The sequence below is a fragment of the Neodiprion lecontei genome, chromosome 3 (assembly GCF_021901455.1).
Source record: "Neodiprion lecontei isolate iyNeoLeco1 chromosome 3, iyNeoLeco1.1, whole genome shotgun sequence".
Lineage (NCBI taxonomy): Eukaryota > Metazoa > Arthropoda > Insecta > Hymenoptera > Diprionidae > Neodiprion > Neodiprion lecontei.
The window spans coordinates 36,118,965-36,139,473 of record NC_060262.1 but is presented as its reverse complement, the minus strand read 5'-3'; the positions used below and the strand labels follow the sequence as shown (position 1 = coordinate 36,139,473).

Sequence of the window (20,509 nt, the reverse complement as noted above, 5' to 3'; positions counted from 1 at the left end):
CATATTATTGTTGTTATTCTTTCGTAAAATCAACGCGTAGTTGTGAAACCGAATCGCGATTATAAAAATCATACAACCGAACTTACAACTTATAATTATAAGTTGACAGCATAATTAACTTGGTCGGAGTGGAATTAAGATGCACTAAATGTACGCACATTTTCACTAACTCGCACGGTGTACAAAAATGTGTAATAAATTTCAGTCGATTCTATTATACTTGCGTTGGATTATAAATTTATTTTGTCAATGTAGCTTATGGTTGGTATATCTGTAGATATAATTGAAAAAATTCCCCGGCGATTACTCGCTGACTAACTTAATTAAATTAACCAACCGAATTAAATCAACTTTTTTTCAAATTCATTGGAAACATTTACAATCGTACGTTCATGCGTATCTCTGTAATTGCAATTATACTAAAAACTTTTGCAGGAAGAGTCGAAAAAGAAAGAAAGAAAGAAAGAAAGAAAGAAAGAAAAACGGGCAAATGAAAATGGAAAAGGGTTTTTTCTTCCTACTTTTTATTGCTTCGCTATTATTTTTTATTTTATTCATTTATTTATTTTTATTCCACTTGATCAAAGAATCCGTCGCGTCGTCGCCGCGACGCGTTTCCCTCTCTCCCTCCCACCCGCCCTTCCGACGGTTATGGCTGACGGTCGTCGACGTCGACGTCGCCCATAAGCCTCGCAGTTTCGTTATCGCCGCCACGTGTAGAACGAGCGTGTTCCGTGGAACAGCAACGCCGAAGGTCACGGCCTCTGACGATGACTCACCGCCTTTTAGCCCGGCTCGATTCAATTTCGGCGACCCCGCTTTCCTAGCTCTTCTCGTTACACCACGCATATATACGTACATCTGATATAAACTTTCAGCTCTAGATAACAATTGAATAATTTTATAAATTTTTTTTTATCGGTAATTTTTTGGATCGTTGAACGTATATGATGATATTCTTGTCGAATAAATGGTTGTATCGGTACGTATGAGCCAACTTGACTGGGTGAAACGTAGATCAGTTTTTGCGATGAAACTTCACGCTTTGCTGCAGACGTTTATTTTATTACAGGTATACGTATACATGTATAAGTGTGATATAATAATTGCTCCCCGAGAGTGTTTTTTTTTTAACTCTAATACTGTTGCGAGATCCTCTTCTCCGTCGTCCTCCTTTTCCGCCTCCCTCTCCTCTTTATCCTACTCGACTTTTAGAAGGAACAAATAATATTTGCATATATTAATTATTCATTAACCACGGGCGCTTTCTGTTATAATGATTGGATAATTACCTGTATATATACACGTGTATATAATATATAGGATTATTTGAATGCGACTATCGTTCGGGTCTCTCTTGTATACATCGATTCATGCAATACATACGTACCATGTACATATTATACGTGAAATGTGTATGCGACTTGTGTTATATTATAATATACCCGTAACGCTTGAGACAGTTTGGCAAAACTTTTACGCGATCTCGCGGGTTGCGGATTGATTACCTTCGTCGGCGAAACGCGCAAAACCGGAAATTCAGAAAATATCAATACGGCGTCGAATAACTTCTTTTTGTTTTTTTTTATTTTTTTTTTTTTTTTTTGTTTTTTTTTCATCCTGCGCCGAAGGAAAAGTTATCGGCTTTCACTACGATAATCACTAATTTTTTGTAACATTTGACCAATTTGCCGGGAAAAACCACGGCGATGTTTCTCCTCTTCGATTATTTTTTTTTTCCCGTTGTTCGACTCATCGTTAGTGATAAAATTCTCATCACTAAACTTTTGTCGAAGCTGTTGCTGCTGCTGCTGCTGTATTGCGACGATGTTTTATTTTTCCCGGAGTGCATAATTGTACGTATATAATATATATTATAACAATGATAATAACACAAGCGTGAAATGCAAATCTTAAGTTCACGCGTACTTTGGACCGATGTTTATATTCGGTCGGTAATTTCTTCAATCCAATACCTAGACAATATCGTCTTCGTGTTTGGATAATTAATTTTCTCTTCATTTTTTATTTATCTTTCTTTTCTATCTCCTGCAAATAACGTTTGACGATATTTTCTCTTATATTGTTTTCAAAGTATTACGGAATCGCTGCTGCTGTCTCGCACCGCGCCCGCTTATTGAAACGATAATGAATAATAAATTCAATTAGCTTTATGCATACACACGTACAATGTACAGTTCATTTGTGTTGGTGGAAAAATGCGGATGAATAATTTAAAGTAAACAAAATAATTCCTGCAGCTGTCGTTATAAATAAATTTTGTGTATACGGTACGTGTGCAATGTATACATATATTTATATTTTTATATATATATGCATACGTATATATATACATGGGGGAGGAGTCGTTACACGCTTATCGCCATGTGCGAAACCATGCAGCGACGAGGACTTTGAACGATCGCAGAAATTATTCGGCGGTCGCGTGAATCGCTGTCCTTGTATTGTGAAATCAGAAAAAAAAGAAGTAACGAACAAAATAATTAGATAAACACAAGTTGGAAAACTTAAAATATAGTTCTCGAGTTTTGATCATAAGATGGATTTCTTTCATCTTCTCATTGATCGCTCGATTTTTTCGTTTTCTAACTGCAGTGAGGACAGAAAATCTTAAAATTATGCAACTTTGTAAAGACGCTTTTCATAATCCATAGATTTAGGTCGCGAAACGATCGTAACCTCACTGTCGATTTCGAATATACTCGACTCGTCTGAATCCGTGACGGCGTGGGAATTTTTGACGTTTACGATACTTTATCATATTTGTCAATATTTTTTTTATACCTCATCTTCATCGTTTTGTTTTATTCTTGTCCCACTCTCGGCAGATGTGCGAAGTAATACGTTCATCGGATTGGAAGACTTTTCATGTTCGGTATGGAAAAAAATTTATTGGAAATTTCTTGCTTCTTTTTTTTTTTTTTTATTACATTTTTTAAGAAAAAAACAACGAAATAATTGCCAAGTCTTTTTGCACAAGATTCCGGCATTCGTATATAAAATTTGGTTACGAATACCGATTTCTTTTTTTTTTTCTGCGTCGTTGCATAGTTTTATTTATTTATGACACCAGATTCGTCGAGTAATGGAACAATGTGTATAATATATTACCTGTAATATCTGCACGAGTTTTCAGTGTAAATGTGCGTAGGCCCGTCATGTATCATTAATTTCATATACGCTTAGGCATTACGGGTATTTATAATTTACTGCATTACGTCGTAATGTACAAAATTCATAAATATTGATATATCAAAAACTATTAGTAGTAATCTTGACTCCGTAAGGCCCAATTTATATTCGCCGATAAATTATGTACACTCGCGACGTGTATTTTGTAGGTACGAGAATAATTTTGAGCTCAGGTTGCACCGCATGAAAGATTCGTTGATTTATGAGATATTTTTTCTTCACACTCGAGATGCGACGGTTTATTATTCGATGACGTATAATATCGAGAATTTTTAATTCTGGTAGTTCTTGTCTGTTTTGACTAATTCATTGTTACAGTTTATAATATTTATGATGTATACATGTACAGTTTTCTTTTACAATATTTTAGTCAGTGGGCAGCGATATTATCGATTGAATTATTCGCCTCGTTTGCAGAAAGAAGACAACAGTAGTAAAGGATGAAAGTAATGATCCGGAGGCATTCTCTCTTCGTTACGTTGTACCGCCGGTATTGATATACTCAACCATCCGGAAATGCTTCGGGGCGAAATTTTATTATACAAGCTAAAACGGTTTCGGCTGTATCGATAGGTATAAAGAATTACTCTGCGAAAAGAACCAAGAAATCATGGCGGAGATTTCAATTTCCTTAAAAGCTAACCGCACGCTTCTTCTGCACTCAATTCACGAACAATACACATATCCATTGGTACGAATCAATTCCTCCGAGAGTCTTTTTAAACTCTTGAAAAGCATTCGACACTGGCGCCAACGATTTCTTGTTTTCCTAAACGCCGCGGCTATTTGCTTCGCAGATTTGGCTGCATCTGTAAAATCACATCTGAAAATGAATAATCGGATTAGAATGATCTCGAGTAAAAAAAAAAGAAGAAAAAAGAAACATGCAGGAAGTGAGTAAGCGAACAAGTAAATAAGAAAGAAAGACCGGCATGAAGCTTGCATTCCTTTACACCTGACTAATCAAGGTTTTTTTCTGAAAACACGTCGACATTGAGTGACCGATGAATACATGCATGTAATTCGTATTTTTGGGAAATATGTGGTACGGTAATAATTATAATAGCTGGATATAGTGACGCGAGGAAAAAGTGCAATTAAGATATTAAAGCTGACCGTTTGCCTGCGTGCATTCGTAATGAATTAAACGCTACCTAAATCGGTTCGAAGAATTCGAAGTATTCATTCCTGTACGTAATATTATCATTCGTGCAGTGACTTGTACTATACACACGTATATATATACATATATATGTGTATAATCGCTGTGAGAATTTGGAGGAAACGTTGCGATAAGCGAATCGCTTCGTCAAAGAAAATGTCTTTTTTTGGCTTCTGCCTTCTGAATCAGGAAACGCAAGATTGGATTTTTACGACTTGGAGTGTTTAAGAAAGATTTCACAATCTGTTATTTTTTTCACAACAATTCGACGTTTCATTCATCGTATCATTATCGCGTTTGAGAATTTCATTTAGGAATTTTTCCATCGTCGATGGACACCGTATTTTGTAAATTGTTTTCTTAAAAATTGCGCGGTCATTCGTTTTCAGCAGCAGCGAGGGGGCGGACGAGGGTTCGGTAGCGACGAACGTGATTGTCGGGGATCATCACGAACTTCAGGAATCTAACGACGGACAGGTTGTAAACAATCTAAACGGTCACAACGGAAACGGCGTCGCGGGTCGGACTACGCCAAGAAGCCACATGGAGCAAGAGAAGAGAATGAGGCGTGAAATCGCCAACAGCAACGAGCGACGACGAATGCAGAGTATCAACGCCGGCTTTCAATCCCTCAGGACGCTTCTTCCCCATCACGAAGGCGAGAAATTGTCCAAGGTGAGGAAATTTATTCATTAATCGAACGTTGATCGAACAAATCAGACTTCGTCGTTCGAGTCCAAGCTGAGGATCGATAATGATTTATTGTTCGTATTTTACTTTACGATCAACAACGCGTCGGTACGTCGGATGTCTGCCTTATCGTTTTACGTACAATTTTTACAACGGTATCAATCATTTCTCTCTTATCTAAGGTCCGCGAGGCGAAAACTCAAACAGCGATGATAGAACGGATTCAATTGCCACGCTGGTGTTTATCGTCTCGTTTGCGATCGGAGAGATTGACAAATTTAATAATCGTCCCTCGGTGCCAATTGCTTTTCGTCGAACATACCCACACGATCTTTGTTGTATCGTAACGCAGTCTTTGGGATACTCTCACGCGATATCTCATCGTGCGCTACAAGTTTCAACCGTAACATACTTGTTTATTATGGCGTTGCGGTCCAGACGGCGGCGGCTGCGCTATATTTTATGCCAAGCAAGCAATTTTTCTATCCTATCTCCAACAACTGCTAACGACGACCACGGACATACGGATATTACGATTACGGTATGCAGTTATCTAAACGAATAAACATGTAGGTCAGTTACTCCGCTATACCGATGTAATAGTCGAAAGCCTGCAGCTTTAATGCGTTTGAAACACTATAAAAAAAAAAAAGAAGAAAAAGAAGCTGCGACGTTTGCCGATGGCTCACATTGTCAGTTTAGTCTGAAGCTTGCGCTGTTATTATACAAATACACCGAGCTTCTATCAGCAGTCTGCAATTTTCACGCACGCACGCGCAAACAAACAAATGTTCATACACACCCGTATTGTTTATTCGTGTTTATACGTCCAGAGTAATATTGGCTGTTGCACCCTGTAAGTAAACTTTGGAATTGCACAGCGTGCGTCGTTCACACTTCTTCGCCTGACATTGTCGTCAATATATTTACTCGGTTTATTATAAGACACTGCTTGTTTATGTATGTTTTATACGTAATAACATGAAGTAATTTCATATCTTCTTGAATAATTGCTGCTGCAGATCATCGAAATCGTCTGTTGTCCGCGATTATCTTATCACTCTTATCGATATGGCGATCTGCAATTGATTTCTATAGCTGAATGTTGTTCGATCAATTTAAAAAAAAAAAAAAAAAAATGGATATTTTTTTTCCTTTTTTTTTATCTCTTGCTTCTATGCCATTATTGCGCATTGTGTAATATTCACTAAATTTATAGCCAAACGTCGAACGCGCAGTTCGTCAAAGAATTTTCTTCGCATTACATTACATTGTTGAACGTGAGAAGATATATATGTACGTATATGATAACAATGCCGATAATAATAACAACAACAACAACAACAACAACAACAACAACAACAACAACAACAACAACAACAACAACAACAACAACAACAACAACAACAACAACAACAATAATAATAATAATAATAATAATAATAATAATAAGGAGACGTTATGCGGGGTTGAAGAGTGAGAGTGAAATTTCTTGGCCGGTTTATTATCGTCGGGGTGACCTGCAAGCGAATCTTGCAGACGGTTATCAAAGAAGGAGAACATATCAAAGGCAAGTTGACTAATCTGGTTTCTTTTTTTTTCATCAAGCCATTAAACGTCCGTGCCCACGTGCCCTTTCCCTTTTAAACTTTTTCAACCACCCTCCATCATCCCTCTTGCAGGACAATTTTTACGGTCGTAAAATTACTTGCGCGTTTACCTACTTATTTTATATAAAGGATCAAACAATTTCTTCAAATTGATCCCCAGAGGATGCACTTTTTTTTTTTAAATTTATTTTTTCTCTCGTTACGTTCCCTCAGAATTACGCCAATTTAACAATATTTGCAACATCGGTGTATGTGGGTTAAAAGATCACAATAAATTGTTTGTATTAGCATAATTAGGATATTACACTATTGAAAATGTAATGAAATTAAGATCTAATCCGTTTCTGTTTTGTAATATATGCATTAACTTGTGGTGAAATTGTTATACCGCACATTTCGGGAATGTGAAAACGGAAATGGCGAATATCCTCCTTATTCTCATATCGGCGATCTTTGTTTGGTCCGTCGTATTGACGTATGTTCAACTACCTTGTTTTATATTTTATTACATCGTAAAAGTCGGAACCGCAAAAATTTCTATCATCGATAAAGAAACATCGTGATCCGCGATGCGATTATTATACTTTATACAAGTTTCACATGCCATTCTTGACCGCTAAAGATATTGTTCACGACTTTAGCGAGTACAAATATTTCCTGGCGACGAAAAAAAATAAAGAAAGAAAAACAGCAACTCGTTTCGTAGAATTATTGAGCAGCGTGTCATTGTTTTTTAACTCGCCACTCGCTGCCTTTGATTATAATCAAAAATCGCGGTGAGTGAGTACTTTGCAAAAGTTACAATGTAACGGGAAAATGTATTACACCTTGTTTAATATTCATGCGAACAATTAGTTATTCCATTCGTAGTAAATTCATCAAAGCAATGTTTGCATACACATGCAGATTGGGTTTATTAACGAATATAGTCGATTCAATGCATTCTTATATAATTTCCCGAATTTAATGACATTGGATTGGTTGGTTTTTTTTTTTTTCTTCTCCCCTACCATTAAATCGCTACTAAAAACTGTTCAAATGATCAGTTGGTTTTGAATCTACATATTTAAACATTCTTTCGAATTTGATAAATATTAGTTGTAATTCTATAGCAAATATTTGATTGATCGGTATATAAAGAAAGCGCGAAGGAAAGAAACATGACGAAAAACAAATAGAGTAACGTTCACGCGCTTCGTCGAACAAATATCTTCGAATTATTTGAATAGTCTTTAGTATAAAGTGTAGTATAACTGTCTAGTTTATTAAACAGCGAAATGTTTGATGAAATCGAACTAAAAATCATTGTTATAATCATTGAAGCTAATCGAAGTAAATTTATTATCAGGACTGTAAGGAAAAGCTTTGATCGAACGGAATAAATTTTATTTTCAAAACAATCTCAACAACAATCGGTTTACAAAGACGCGTAATAAATGATTACGAGAATATGATAAACTATTATACTACCAGGTGTTCTCTTATAATATGCTACAGGCATTTTTTTTCCCCCATTTCCTCAGCTACTTCACGGAGTATCTAACAAATTTATCGCATTGATAGATAATTGAAATTGAATTTTAATAATCAACCAACAACATTACGGAGGTTGAAATTAGGGGTGATGGGGGGTGATGGGGGGGGGGGGGGGTCGACCGAATGAAGTTTATCCGTGAGGAATGAATTTCTACGCCAGACCGCGGCAGCGTTTCGAGATGATCCTCCGTAATTGCGTTTCATTTTTCCTCGATTATATGGCGGTGAAGTTTTTTTCATGCCTCCGAGGTTCGACACACCGAGCTCCACAAATCCGTGTATTTACGTACAGGTGTCACGCATACGCACCGCACGTTGCGCGCGTGTGTGAGTGAGAGAGAGAGAGAGAAAGAGAGAGACGGAGAGAGAGAGAGAGAGAGGTCGTCGACATCATCGCTTGTGCAACACACACATATACGTGAAATAGTATGTGGTGTCGTAACGCGTTGACAGAAACTGTATAATATGTGTGCACGTGTAGTGTGTGTATAGCGATATACGTGCAGGTCTTTATGGAAACGATGACGTCTTCGGGAAGCGGAGTCTCGGATCGCGAGTGGAGCGAGCAGCGTAGAACGACGCACGACAATGGACTTCATTCACATGAAACTCCCTCAATGAATGCCAGACGGAATTTTAATCGCTTTGTATATGTTCGCGACGCGTTACCAACACTCGACTTCAATGTATTTTGTGTACGCGTATGCACGCGTGTGCGTAAGCATGTTCCTAGATACAGATATTGCGAAGGTCACGTGACCGTTTTACTGTTGGCGAAAATTGTGTTGTACGCGGTAAGGATTTTATCAGCGTGTGTGATCTTCTTCTTAACAACAACGACGAGTCCGATGTACGAGGAAAAAAGTTGACGTTAAAAAAAAAAAAAAAAAGAAAACAAACAACAACAAAAGAAAAAAAAGATACGATAAACTCAAGACAGTACTTATGGGCGGTGCAAGTATAAGTTGTAAAAAATACGTCAACGCTACGATGAGAATGTGTCTCATAGGCATATATCGGTTGCGCAAAATGAGAGGTGTAATCGATTGAAATTAGATATAGATACCAAAAATACGTTAAAGAAAAGAATAACATGAAGATTACGGAGTTGCGTTCGATAACTCGGTTTTTCAATTTACGTTCGTGCTAAATTATCGTTGTTTTGAGTTTTTTTGTTTTCTGTGTTTCTTTCAGGTCGTTCGTTTTTTTTTTTTTTTTTTTCTCTTGCAGATATTTACAACATTTCATGAGATGTTAATTATTTGATTTAAATTCGAAATTTGACCTAATAACTAACCGAATTTACCTAATGAAAAATACATGCAAGGCATTATTACATGCTTGCGACCGTTACGTGTGTGAGCAGAAAAAGAAATGGGGAAAAACATAGGCGCGGAGGTTACAGCGTCGTATCTTATATATATATATGCAATTTCACCAACGTGACCACCTTTCTCATTTATCATTGTTGAAATTTCATTAACCTTCTTGAGATTTTCAGCCTCGTTGTCGCAGTACCCATATTGAACATATAGTTGTATGTAGGTATATAAGACGAGGCGCGGCGCTACAAATTTTATGCCCGTCTTTTGCCTCATTTCTTTTTCCTGCCGATGTAAATAACGGTGACAAGCGTACAATAATGCCCCGCGTGTTTATCAGATATACAGGATAAATCGGTAAAAATATCGTAAAGTTCTTCCGACAAGGATTGACTACACGCTGTGTTTCATTGAGCGAATAAAAAATTAGAAAAAATAAAATAAAATATAACTAAAATAACACGTGTATAGGTAGTCTGTCGACTATAAATTGTTTCTGTCACGTACCGTCGTATTATTTTTCACTTTTTTTTTTTCTCTCTCCTCATTTTTCCTTTTCTCGTATATAAAATCTTATTTAATATCTTTTCCATATCTATCGTCCACCGTATTGTGCATTTGCTTTAAAGGTAAATGACGCTTTGCGTATATCTTATATACACAGCTATTTTACATAGTACGACACACAGCGTAAACATAAATACGGATATATATATATATATATATATCGCGGGTTTTACCACGAAATTTGTCGCCTTCGACCTTTGACCCTTGTCTTCCAACTCGGTTGGAAAATTACAATTAGAGACGAATCGAAATGTTGATTAATACACCGTGAAACAACACCTGCTACCGGCAGCTTCATAGAACTCGGAACAATTTGAGTGATAAATCAGTGTAATACAAGAAATTCATTAATTGGAATATATTCATTATCGTTACATCGGGATTTCCGAAACGTCGAAGAGGTAACAAGTTGACTAGCTTTATTATCGTTATTTATATTATTATTGTTGTTGTCGTCGTTTATTTATTTATTTATTTATTTTTTTTTATTTAACAATATAATTATACCTTGTACCTTTTAGATTTATAAACTTAATGCTCGTGACGTGTCACAGCGAATCATACGTTGTGAAATATGCACACTGTACCTATCCCGAAGTCGTCAGCATTTTCCTACTTCCATACTCCACGTACGAGTTTAATCTTTCGTTCTTTTTCCGGTCTGAAGAGGCGCCAGTTTATCCCGACCTTTGACCCCCATTCGATATCATCGCGCAGCGCGGCGTTTGACTGTTTGATATTTTTGCTTTCAAACTCGGAGTTTGCTTCGTTGCTGTTTTTTTTTATTTCGTTTTTTCTTTCATTACTTCTCTCCGTTTCGTTTTTACACATTTGAATGGTTTTTTCTAAGTTTGCGCCCCGTTGAAACGCTTCGCGTAACGTCGCGGCTAACGGTGAGATTGATCGGACACGAACGATGTTAATCTACCCTTTACCACGATAAGGCTTGCTTTTTTTTTTGGTTTTGTTTTTTTTTTTTGTCAGGCAGCAGCCGTCGGTTGTCTTACCTTTTTATAATCGACGAAGAACCGACACGACGACAACGAAGCGACAAACGCAGATCGCATACAAAACGCGTATCGGGCTGAGAATTTCTTTTCCTTTTTTCTCCTTCAAAGCTTTCACTTCACCAACAAAATTTTTGTCATTTCTCTCTTTCCTAACTTCGTCCACCGCGGCTGAGGAAAGTAGTAGTAGTAGTAGTAGTAGTAGTAGTAGTATATAGTAATGATGACGATGACGATGGCAAAAATTTGAGAGGATTCCGGTAAAATTAAAAGCATAAAAATCCCTAAATTGCGAATTTTTGCGTTGTTACGTAATCAAAATTGCACGTAACGCGGGGATTGGGAGAAAAGTGACAATGAGAAAAAGGGAATCGTTATGAAAAAGAGAATGACACGACGTCAATAGTTTATTATTAAAATTAATGCATGTACGGAATTTCTTTTGATTAAGCTAAAATCAGCAAGTGCTGTAGACTTAAATCGACGACGAGCTTTCAAACTGAAAAGAACTCGGCATAGATATTGAATTTCAAAAAAAATTTATCAAGAGGGATTGACGAGAATGTTTTTCGACTGTACCGCCAAGTAATCGTCTTTAATATTTGAACGCAGAAAATAAGAGGGCAGATTTTACTCGAAACTTGAAGAAAAGCGGGACGCGTCAGGTTATTGTTTCCTTTTTTTTCCAAAATATATTTCGTAAAACGAAGGATTTACTCTAAAAACGGTGAAAACCACTGTGCGTGGAATAAAATCTGCAATGCTAAATTTGTAGTATGAAATATGGTTGACATGGTAATTTTTTGTTTTTGCTGCTGCATTTTGTGTAAAATCTACTCTTTTTCTCTTCACTCGGAGCGGGTAAATGAAATATTTGAAATCGATGATCGCCGACGCGTTCCTTTGGATAATTTCACGCAACCGGCATCGTTGTTTGTCAGCTTCATTTTCAGTAAACCTCTTACGCTGCACTTCGTGCGCAGCTTCCAATTTCCCATCGACACGCGTGTTTAATGCCGCAATCGTATTACCTCCGCGCGGTGCGGTCTTTCTTTCTTTTTCTCTTATTTTTTTTCTTCACTCGGTTAGTATACTTTCTCAGGCTTTCGCCAAGTCAACCTCGGTGCAAACTTTTCCACCGCTGCAGTAGTCGCACGCATGCATTTACGGATGCACTTGGGGGCACCCACGCACACGCGTGCATGCGTGCTTGCGTGCGTGCGTGCCGCACAAGCGTCGCCGCAGACACCTCGACCTATTTCGTACCCGTCAGCCAGACAGAAATAAAAATAAACTAGGCCTTTCCCCCGTTGCACTCCCTCCTCTCCCTCCCTCTATCTCCTTTATTCTCTCTCTTTCTCCGACCCGGCGACTCACTCACTCACTGACTGACTGACTGACTGACTGACTGAATGCCCTCTTGAATGTACATCTTTGAACGCCCTGCCAATCCGCTTCTTCTGATCTTACCGACTCTTGAGATATTTCTGATTCGAAAGGCATTTTTGCACAGTTTTAAAGGTCCGTGTATAAATTATAACCTATAAAAACATCCATCGATATGATATTTTATAATCAAACAGAACTAACGAAGCGAGATATTTTTTTACGTATGCAGAAATAGAAGCTTGCGAAGTTGGCAAATGTTGAAAAGCGGCCATTTTCATGCTACCTGCTTTTATAGTTTATACTTTCTTTCTATTTGCAACAGTTATTGTCCTACATGTTCGAACTACGTTGCGAATTCGCGTATGAAATCGTTCGACAAATGTGCCGATTAGACCAAGTATACGTCTGCAATATTTGAGGCGATCCGAGACGAGATTAGCTAAATGTTGTTACGCGTATACTGCACACTGTGTTGCTTCTCTTGTCACAACAAGGCAGGGAAACGGAGACAGACGCATACCTAATAGATACCAATGTCAGCTTTGACCGCAGCCTAGCCGTTATATTCCGGCTTAATTATCCCGCGGCATTTCTCCTTCACGCAACTTATTTACCATTCAATTAACGCAGAAGTTGGTGAACTTAAGGTACGGAGGATTTGACACTGGTTCAGTGTTTAGATGACTCTTCGCAAAACAAATTACAGCTTCCGTGATCTCTGTTGTAATCGGCCGTGGTTCAAAAGAAGTGGGTTTAAACTTGGGAACGACGTAGGACGACGCACTGATATTTTTTTACAGTGCCCTGATCGAGACTTGATCGAGGCAAATGAACGCCACGGATTCAGCTCGATTGTCATTAGCTAATTGGCGGTGAACGAGGTATCACAAGGACGTCTTTATTGTTTTACGACGCGCGAATCGAATGATTGGTAATTAAGAATGTGATATTTGTTCCCAACAAAACAGCGTAAATCAATGATCGATAGTATTCGGTCGTTGTTACTTATTTGTCGCGTCGCAACGGTGATACGCTTTGCGTGACGCGTAACAGCGTTCGGTTTACTTTGGTCTCAAGGGTTACCTGGTATTAAAATCATCGGAATTTCCCTCGAGTTTATACTTGAAGCGAAGTCGACTTTCGAGTATCGGAGTATCGAAGACGAGTGTCGGTACGCTTCGGCGTGTAACTACTTGAGATTGATGGAGCGGTTTTAAGTCCTCGAAGACAAGCAAGCAGACCGTGAAAACCAAACTGTATTGCAGGTGAACGTCGAGAGTTGCGAGATACGTAAAACCACGCCAAGAAAGCTTGTAACGGACATTATGTGATATTGACATTTTTTTGGAAACAGCTGACTGTGGGTGTATCGCTTAATCTTCGATCATCGGGATTATGTCCGTTTGCGCGTGAGAGAGGAGAAGACGACGATGATATTATTTTTCGTCATTTCGACGTATGCGTATTTACCAAAGATACGGTAGCAGTAAAACATGAATTTTAAGATTTTTAAAATCCTCTTACACGCGACTCAGCGATTTTTCACCGCAATCAGGATACGATATTATTTCAACCGGAATGAACGGTGTTGTCGAAAATCTATCACGCGGTTAACCGGATGTTGTATGTAGGTATATATCCAATCATATCGAAGTTTCTAACGATATCATAACAATTTATAACGTTAAGGAAAAACCGTTCTTTAGCGATTTTGGAATTATCTGAAGTCCAGTAAACCGTAATAAAATTAAAAAAGAAAAAAAAAAGACACTCATAATTAGAAATTTTAGTTTCTGCAAATTCATTGCAAAATTGAGAAAATTGTTCTTTTTTTTCGCCAATGTTTCGTTAGGATTAACATTACTATCTTCAACCTCGTTATACATGAGGGGGGTTTTCGCGTAGTGTTTGAAGTATCGGCTGCATATTATATTTAAGAAATGCGACGCTCTTTATTTCGTCTTGTGCGTACGGTCCGTAGAATATAAATAATCTTGAAAGAACGATGACCCACGTGACGATAAATTTTGTTTATATTGTTATGTATGCTTACGAACCGCGTAGAGTCACGGAGAACTTTGATAATCCGGAAGATCCTGTAACACACACACACACACACATATATATATAGTGTATACCTAACTACGGTTTACGGTGTTGAATATAAACGTCATCCACGATAAAAAAAGACAAGTTTGCCCCTCTTCGTCACTCAAGGGCTTCACTTTCAACGGCTTATCCTTTAACTGTTGACCCGCGACTCGTTTCGTCCATGTACAAAACCGCTAGGATCATAGCCAGGGTACAATCGCCGAGAGAGAAATTTGTCCTCTTCCATGATCAATCAATCGATGTTAACCGGCTTAAGTCGGGTTATATCCGTTCTTTCTTCTTTGCCACGCCGCCGCCTCTTCTGTTCCCCTCTTTCGGGGGATGAAAAATTGACCACTTTGACCTAATGCTTCTTGACGCGGAAGGAAGAAGGACACTTCCTCGCTATCGAGGATACGTAATCTTTTTTCCCTCGAGGAAACTTCAAAGTTTCACTCTACGGCCCTCGGTGTCGGTATCCACTCACCTAGATTGTCTGTACAACCTGAACAATGAACCCGCGCCTAGAGTGCAGTGACCGAAACTTTGTGTCTATGCTTCTTGTACATATATATATATATCGGTACGTGAAGCTGAAGCTGAAGCTAGCAGCTAGAGTTGATGTATTTGGTGGAGGGGGTTCGAGTTATTTCACCGAATTTTTATTTTCGGACTTCACTGCCTTATTTGAACGAAGATTAGAACTTTTGATTGCTAATTTCAGCCTCGTTATCGGTAGCTATAAACTCGGCTCCGTGCCATCCGATCGCGAATCGACGCGGTGCTTCGTTCGCTGATCTATTTTAGCCTGAAAAATTTCACCCCCGTACACATTTACACGTTGCGAATTCTTAGAGAGACTTGAAGATATTACGAATCCCGAGGACCTCGGGATGGTAAAAAATATATCGGCAAGCTTGTATGCGATACGCATTGCTGAAAAAGAGGTCAGGGAATCGTGACTGGAACCGGTGAGGATGTGTTTTTTTTTTTTTTTTATTTTTCTTTTTTTTTATTTTTTTCATCAATGCGAAACACGATGCCCATAAATTTCGAGCGACTTTTAGTTGTTTGCAGCTACGTATCCGTTAAACTTGGAACAAACGTTAATTACCGCAGCTGCACCGCGCGATTATCTAAATTATAATAAAAAAAACAATCGCGAAGTGAATATCGTTAATCGAAACGCTAATCGGCATCGGGGTAAAATCGAACGTTAAGTAATGTTACCACCGAGTGGAAAAAGACACGATTTCCAAGAGATCGGCACGTCGTCGAGCGTCGGGAGAGAGATGACTGCAAGGACGACGAGAATGCCGCAGACGTCACGTGACGTCTTTCATGCGTCCATTGCATTACGCCGTGACACGACCAAGTGCATTAAGTGCAACTTGGTACATACGTACATACGTATATACGTATATGCATGCATATACGCTGCTTGCCGTTAGCGGTTGGAAGCACTTTGAGGGTGTAACGCAGCTTTATCACTGCACTCCTCGTCGAGGTGATAGAAGCTGGATAGAGAGATTCCTCTCGACCATCGTCCTCTCTCTTTTTACTCTCACAGTAAAACCGCTGTATTAATTTATTTATTTATTTTATTTTTTTCTTCACGATTCCCGGGTTAGGCTAAGGATAAACTTGACTGACTGTCAGCGTTGAGTCGAGTCCTCTTGACTGAGACAAGCTGTCGACGGCTGTTTACTTTACTATTATCATTACGAGGGTTTCAAAGCCTCAAGATGCGATCACTCGAACCTTTCGTTCGCGCACCTCGACGAGATCGTTGATTTAATTATGTAATTACATATTAGTCGTAGCCGTCGGATAGGTAGACGAAGAATTCACAGCATTTCGGCTTTTGGCGATGATTGCCTGCGATACGTTCGAAGACTGTCGAAAGTCGTGGGAAAAGAACATTTAAAAAAAAAAAGAAAGATAAAAAATTATATGGACATTTTCGGACAGTGACGTCTATCTAGATTCGTGAAAGTAAAAAACCGGGAATGATTTTTAAAAGACTCCGTCACCCGAGGGCAACTGCACCAGCAGCAACAGCAGCCTGGCCTAGGAAAGTAGAGACGTTTCATCGTCGACCGATTTCTCTTCTCTCAGCCTCAAGCCGTTCTTCATCCATCGCGCCGTAAACATAACCAACCGTGTGCGTGGTTACTTTGACGCACGTATGGATCTATATATGTATATGTATGTCCATACGCACGGATACTCGTGATCCTCTTGTTAAAAGCGAGCTGGACTGGCGGTGTTGGGACCAACGGTAATATAAGGCCCCGATTTTCTATGCCCTGCAGGGACGCTCTTAACTCTGTCGGCAGATTTACCTAACAAACAAGAATACGTGCGGTAACAAACTGCCCGCACGGAAATTAGTGGGATGAAAGACGCTTGATCAATCGATTATAGGTACCTCAAAATTCGTCACTGCAAATGTCCGTCTACACACGTTCGGTTGGTTTCTCAACCAACGTCGTCGTCGTCGTGACTTCAGGGTAAAATCTCGGTTCCTTTTGAATCCCCTTTGTTAAGGTCTTCCTCTGGTATTTTATTTTATTATATATTTTTTGTTTTTTACTCGCGCAGAGTTTGCCTAACTCGTATTGTACCAAAAACGAACAACTTCTCTCTTTCTCTTTGTCCAAAACTCTTGTACAAGATATTTTATCGCGTTCTCTTAATTCTTTCGTCTTAGTTTTTATAACGTTTTCTTCCGCCGCTGCTCTGCACCGCGTTGCACAATCTCTGGCTATCTCTACTTGGGATTCTTTTCTTCTGCTTTTCGTAGTGTGTTGTGAATGTTGGGTAAACCGCTTATTTCTAACCGTGCAGGGACAATTCAAGCTCGTTCAAGTTATTGCGGACCGTTGTATGTTCCTGGTACTCCCGTATAGTGTTCTATACGAGTACAACTATTTACACACACTTTGTTTACATTAGCTTCTTCACCGAACAAAGTTTTACCTGCCGAGAGATCTTCATCTGTTGAAGAAAATTTAAAAAGATTTACCTCAGAATTAAATATGTAGAACGAGCGATGAGTTGACATCGTGTAATCGTTTAACTTGGAGAAGCGAGAGAAGAAATGAAGTGAAACAAGAATCTTGATACGTTGAAAATATTGAATTTTCGTATCGGACCAGTTAAAATTCAACATTGATCACGTTTACGTAATCCTGAAACTCGTAACCGTTGAAATGAATAATCATTTACCCGAACAGCAGGAGGTAAAAATTTACGCAGCTTTCTCGTTAGTCATTCTAAACGCTGATTGAAATAAAAGGGTAATCCGCTACGATATTCCGCAAGTTTAACCGTCGGTGAAATTAATTAGGCCATAGTAGTTATACGTTTTATGATCAGAGTTTATGGCGTGAAATAACAACATTAACGCTTTACGAACGTTATTATACTCTGACATCTGTGGTGAATTGTTGTTAAAAAGTCATCGAGTTCGCGGCGTGTTCTTAGTTTCAGGCGCCACTGTATCTTCTACATTCCACAAAGTTCTTTTAGTACCTGCCTACCTACTCACCTACCTACATACGTCAATTAGCGCGAAACATCCCACGGTCGATTGTACGGAGGGAAGAAGATAACGATCTTTAAACAAGATCGCACGTAGAGCTGCACTGGCGTTATTTATTACAAGGGTCCGAGGGAGGAAAGCTCTCGACGAGTGACCAACTCATTGTCCAGAGTCACGTCAAAAGTTTTCACAGGCGAACAGAATGAACACGGAATTTTAAATACATAATTTTATAAGAAATATTATTTACTCGAGTGTAATAAAACGGTGATTTGTTTTTTTATTATTGTTATGCTTTTTGTATCGAAACACCTCGTATTTTGCAAGAATACTGTACGTGTTGGAGGGAAATGGAAGTCATTCATGGAAGAAAAAAAAAAAAAATAATTTTTTGCAGACCTGTCTTATCGTCGCGAATCTTTTTACGAATGAAGCGCGTTGATAAACTAATCGGAGACTCGAAGCAGCGGGAGAGAAAATCGCGCCGAATTATAACAAACGCACGGAACGAATCCTTTCACGATATTTTAATTCGCGTAAATATTTTCAATCTACCGACGACAATCTACACGGTGCGACATTCGCTACTCCTACATTTATTCTCTTCTCATCCTAACAGACAGTCGAGTTGAAATCCTTCGCGCGGATAACAACGTTGAGAATCACTGTCGAACTTTGGCGGACGACGACAACGACGATAACAACGCGAGAGGTGCAGTTGTAGAATGCAATTACCGAACTTTCAACATCCGCGACTAAAATTTCTACGTTATAAACTTTTGGATGTAACTTGCAGGTACACTAATTGCTATCGCTCACGCGAGTCACTTTGCCGTTGTTGGTTTCTATTTGTTTGTTTTTTTTTTTTTTAATTCCTTTTTCTATTCCATTTTTAACCATCGTTTCGTTTGAAAATTTGCCAATGTTTTTTTTTCATTGTTTACAAGGTATACAAACAATTAGCGACGAACATTGGAAATCCCGAACAAGATACCCGATATTTCTACATGTATCTGTCCGTGAATAAGGTTCGTACAACACTCGTGTCTATATCCAAGGAATTAATGCCCCGAATGCAGTCACGCGAACCGTGGGAATATATTTCATTTTGTTTACACACGTGTAATCATAGTTGGATAGCGCGTGTCTTTGTTGAAAAAAAAAAAAAGAGGAGAAATCACATCAAAGGAAAAAAGATGAAATAAAATAGAGGCACGTGTGTTTTTGCATATACATCATTTTGGCTATTGCGATTTAAAACTATGCTATGTTCAGTCTTTACCCGATGTATTGAATTTTAATTGTATCGATTATTATTATTATTATTATTAATATTATTATTATCTAATCGCAAGCCTGTACATCACTCGTGTGAAAATATCACGGAAGCGCAATCATGCGTTGCAATGCCGAATAAAAATATCTAACAAATGAATATAAGATGAACTTTTTGATTATAGATATTCAAAATAAGTGACATTCCGCCAGGTCGGTAGAGAAAGACTACCGTGGCAGCGAGTAAGATTCTTTGCCTTCGTCTTCTTTATTTCTTCTCGTGTTTTTTTTCTTTCCCTCTTCTTCTTCTATAATTATTACACAGAGAATGTAGGTATGTGCCGCAACTCACAAATACTCAGGTATCGCCGTCTTTCGGCCATATTACGTAAACCAGCCACGTTTCAGCGTGGCCAATGACACCGTTATTATATATGTGCATATATTTATCAAACTCTGGGATAATATCGATACGTGACAATTAATTGACAAACATTTCGTCATTGCCGGTATTTCGCACCCCGTGAATGGAAACTCGACTCGCGATGCCGAATCTCGTCTTTTGGATTATAACGCGCGGCGTCGGTACATCTGTCGTAGGTATTATACCTTCGTGTATATATCGAAAATTTAACGTTCGATTATCAATGTCTAAATCTACTTGTACACCTGTAAAGAGAGAGAGAGAGAGAGAGACAAAGAAAAAAGAAACCTTAGTCTTGTTTGCCTTTGGTCACTAATACTTTTGTAATACCTGTCTAAATTACCAAAATATCTCGTGTTCTTAACTAATTTGAATAATATTATACAGCGATTAAACATTTCTACAGATGGACAGATAGATAACGGGATAGATAGATGGATAGATAGATACCTACCTAGTTTAATTGATGGTCCGGCGGTCTTGGAAGGGGAAAAAAAAAAATAAACAAAGAAGAGAAAAGGAACGTAATTAATTGTTGTTATCACTTGTATACGTATGCAAATGTTAGACTATGATTATACAGTGCACAAACCACTGCGGGGTGTAAATTACATTTTTAGATTGATGGAGGAAAAAAAGAGTGAGCGATACGAACGTACCTAGGGTAATTCAGCTG

General features: G+C 38.4%; 1 protein-coding gene across 3 annotated transcripts in view; it reads left to right on the top strand.

The window, feature by feature from the left end:
• The window catches only part of LOC107226636 (helix-loop-helix protein 11), a 188,096-nt gene that overhangs the window by 28,413 nt on the left and 139,174 nt on the right, over nucleotides 1-20,509 (top strand). For 2 of the 3 annotated variants that reach the window (XM_046734203.1, XM_046734201.1), the window contains exon 2: nucleotides 4,765-5,050. In XM_046734203.1, coding sequence (XP_046590159.1) covers nucleotides 4,765-5,050 — 286 coding nt within the window. The remainder of the gene's footprint in view (nucleotides 1-4,764; nucleotides 5,051-20,509) is intronic. The other variant, XM_046734202.1, reaches the window with a different exon arrangement.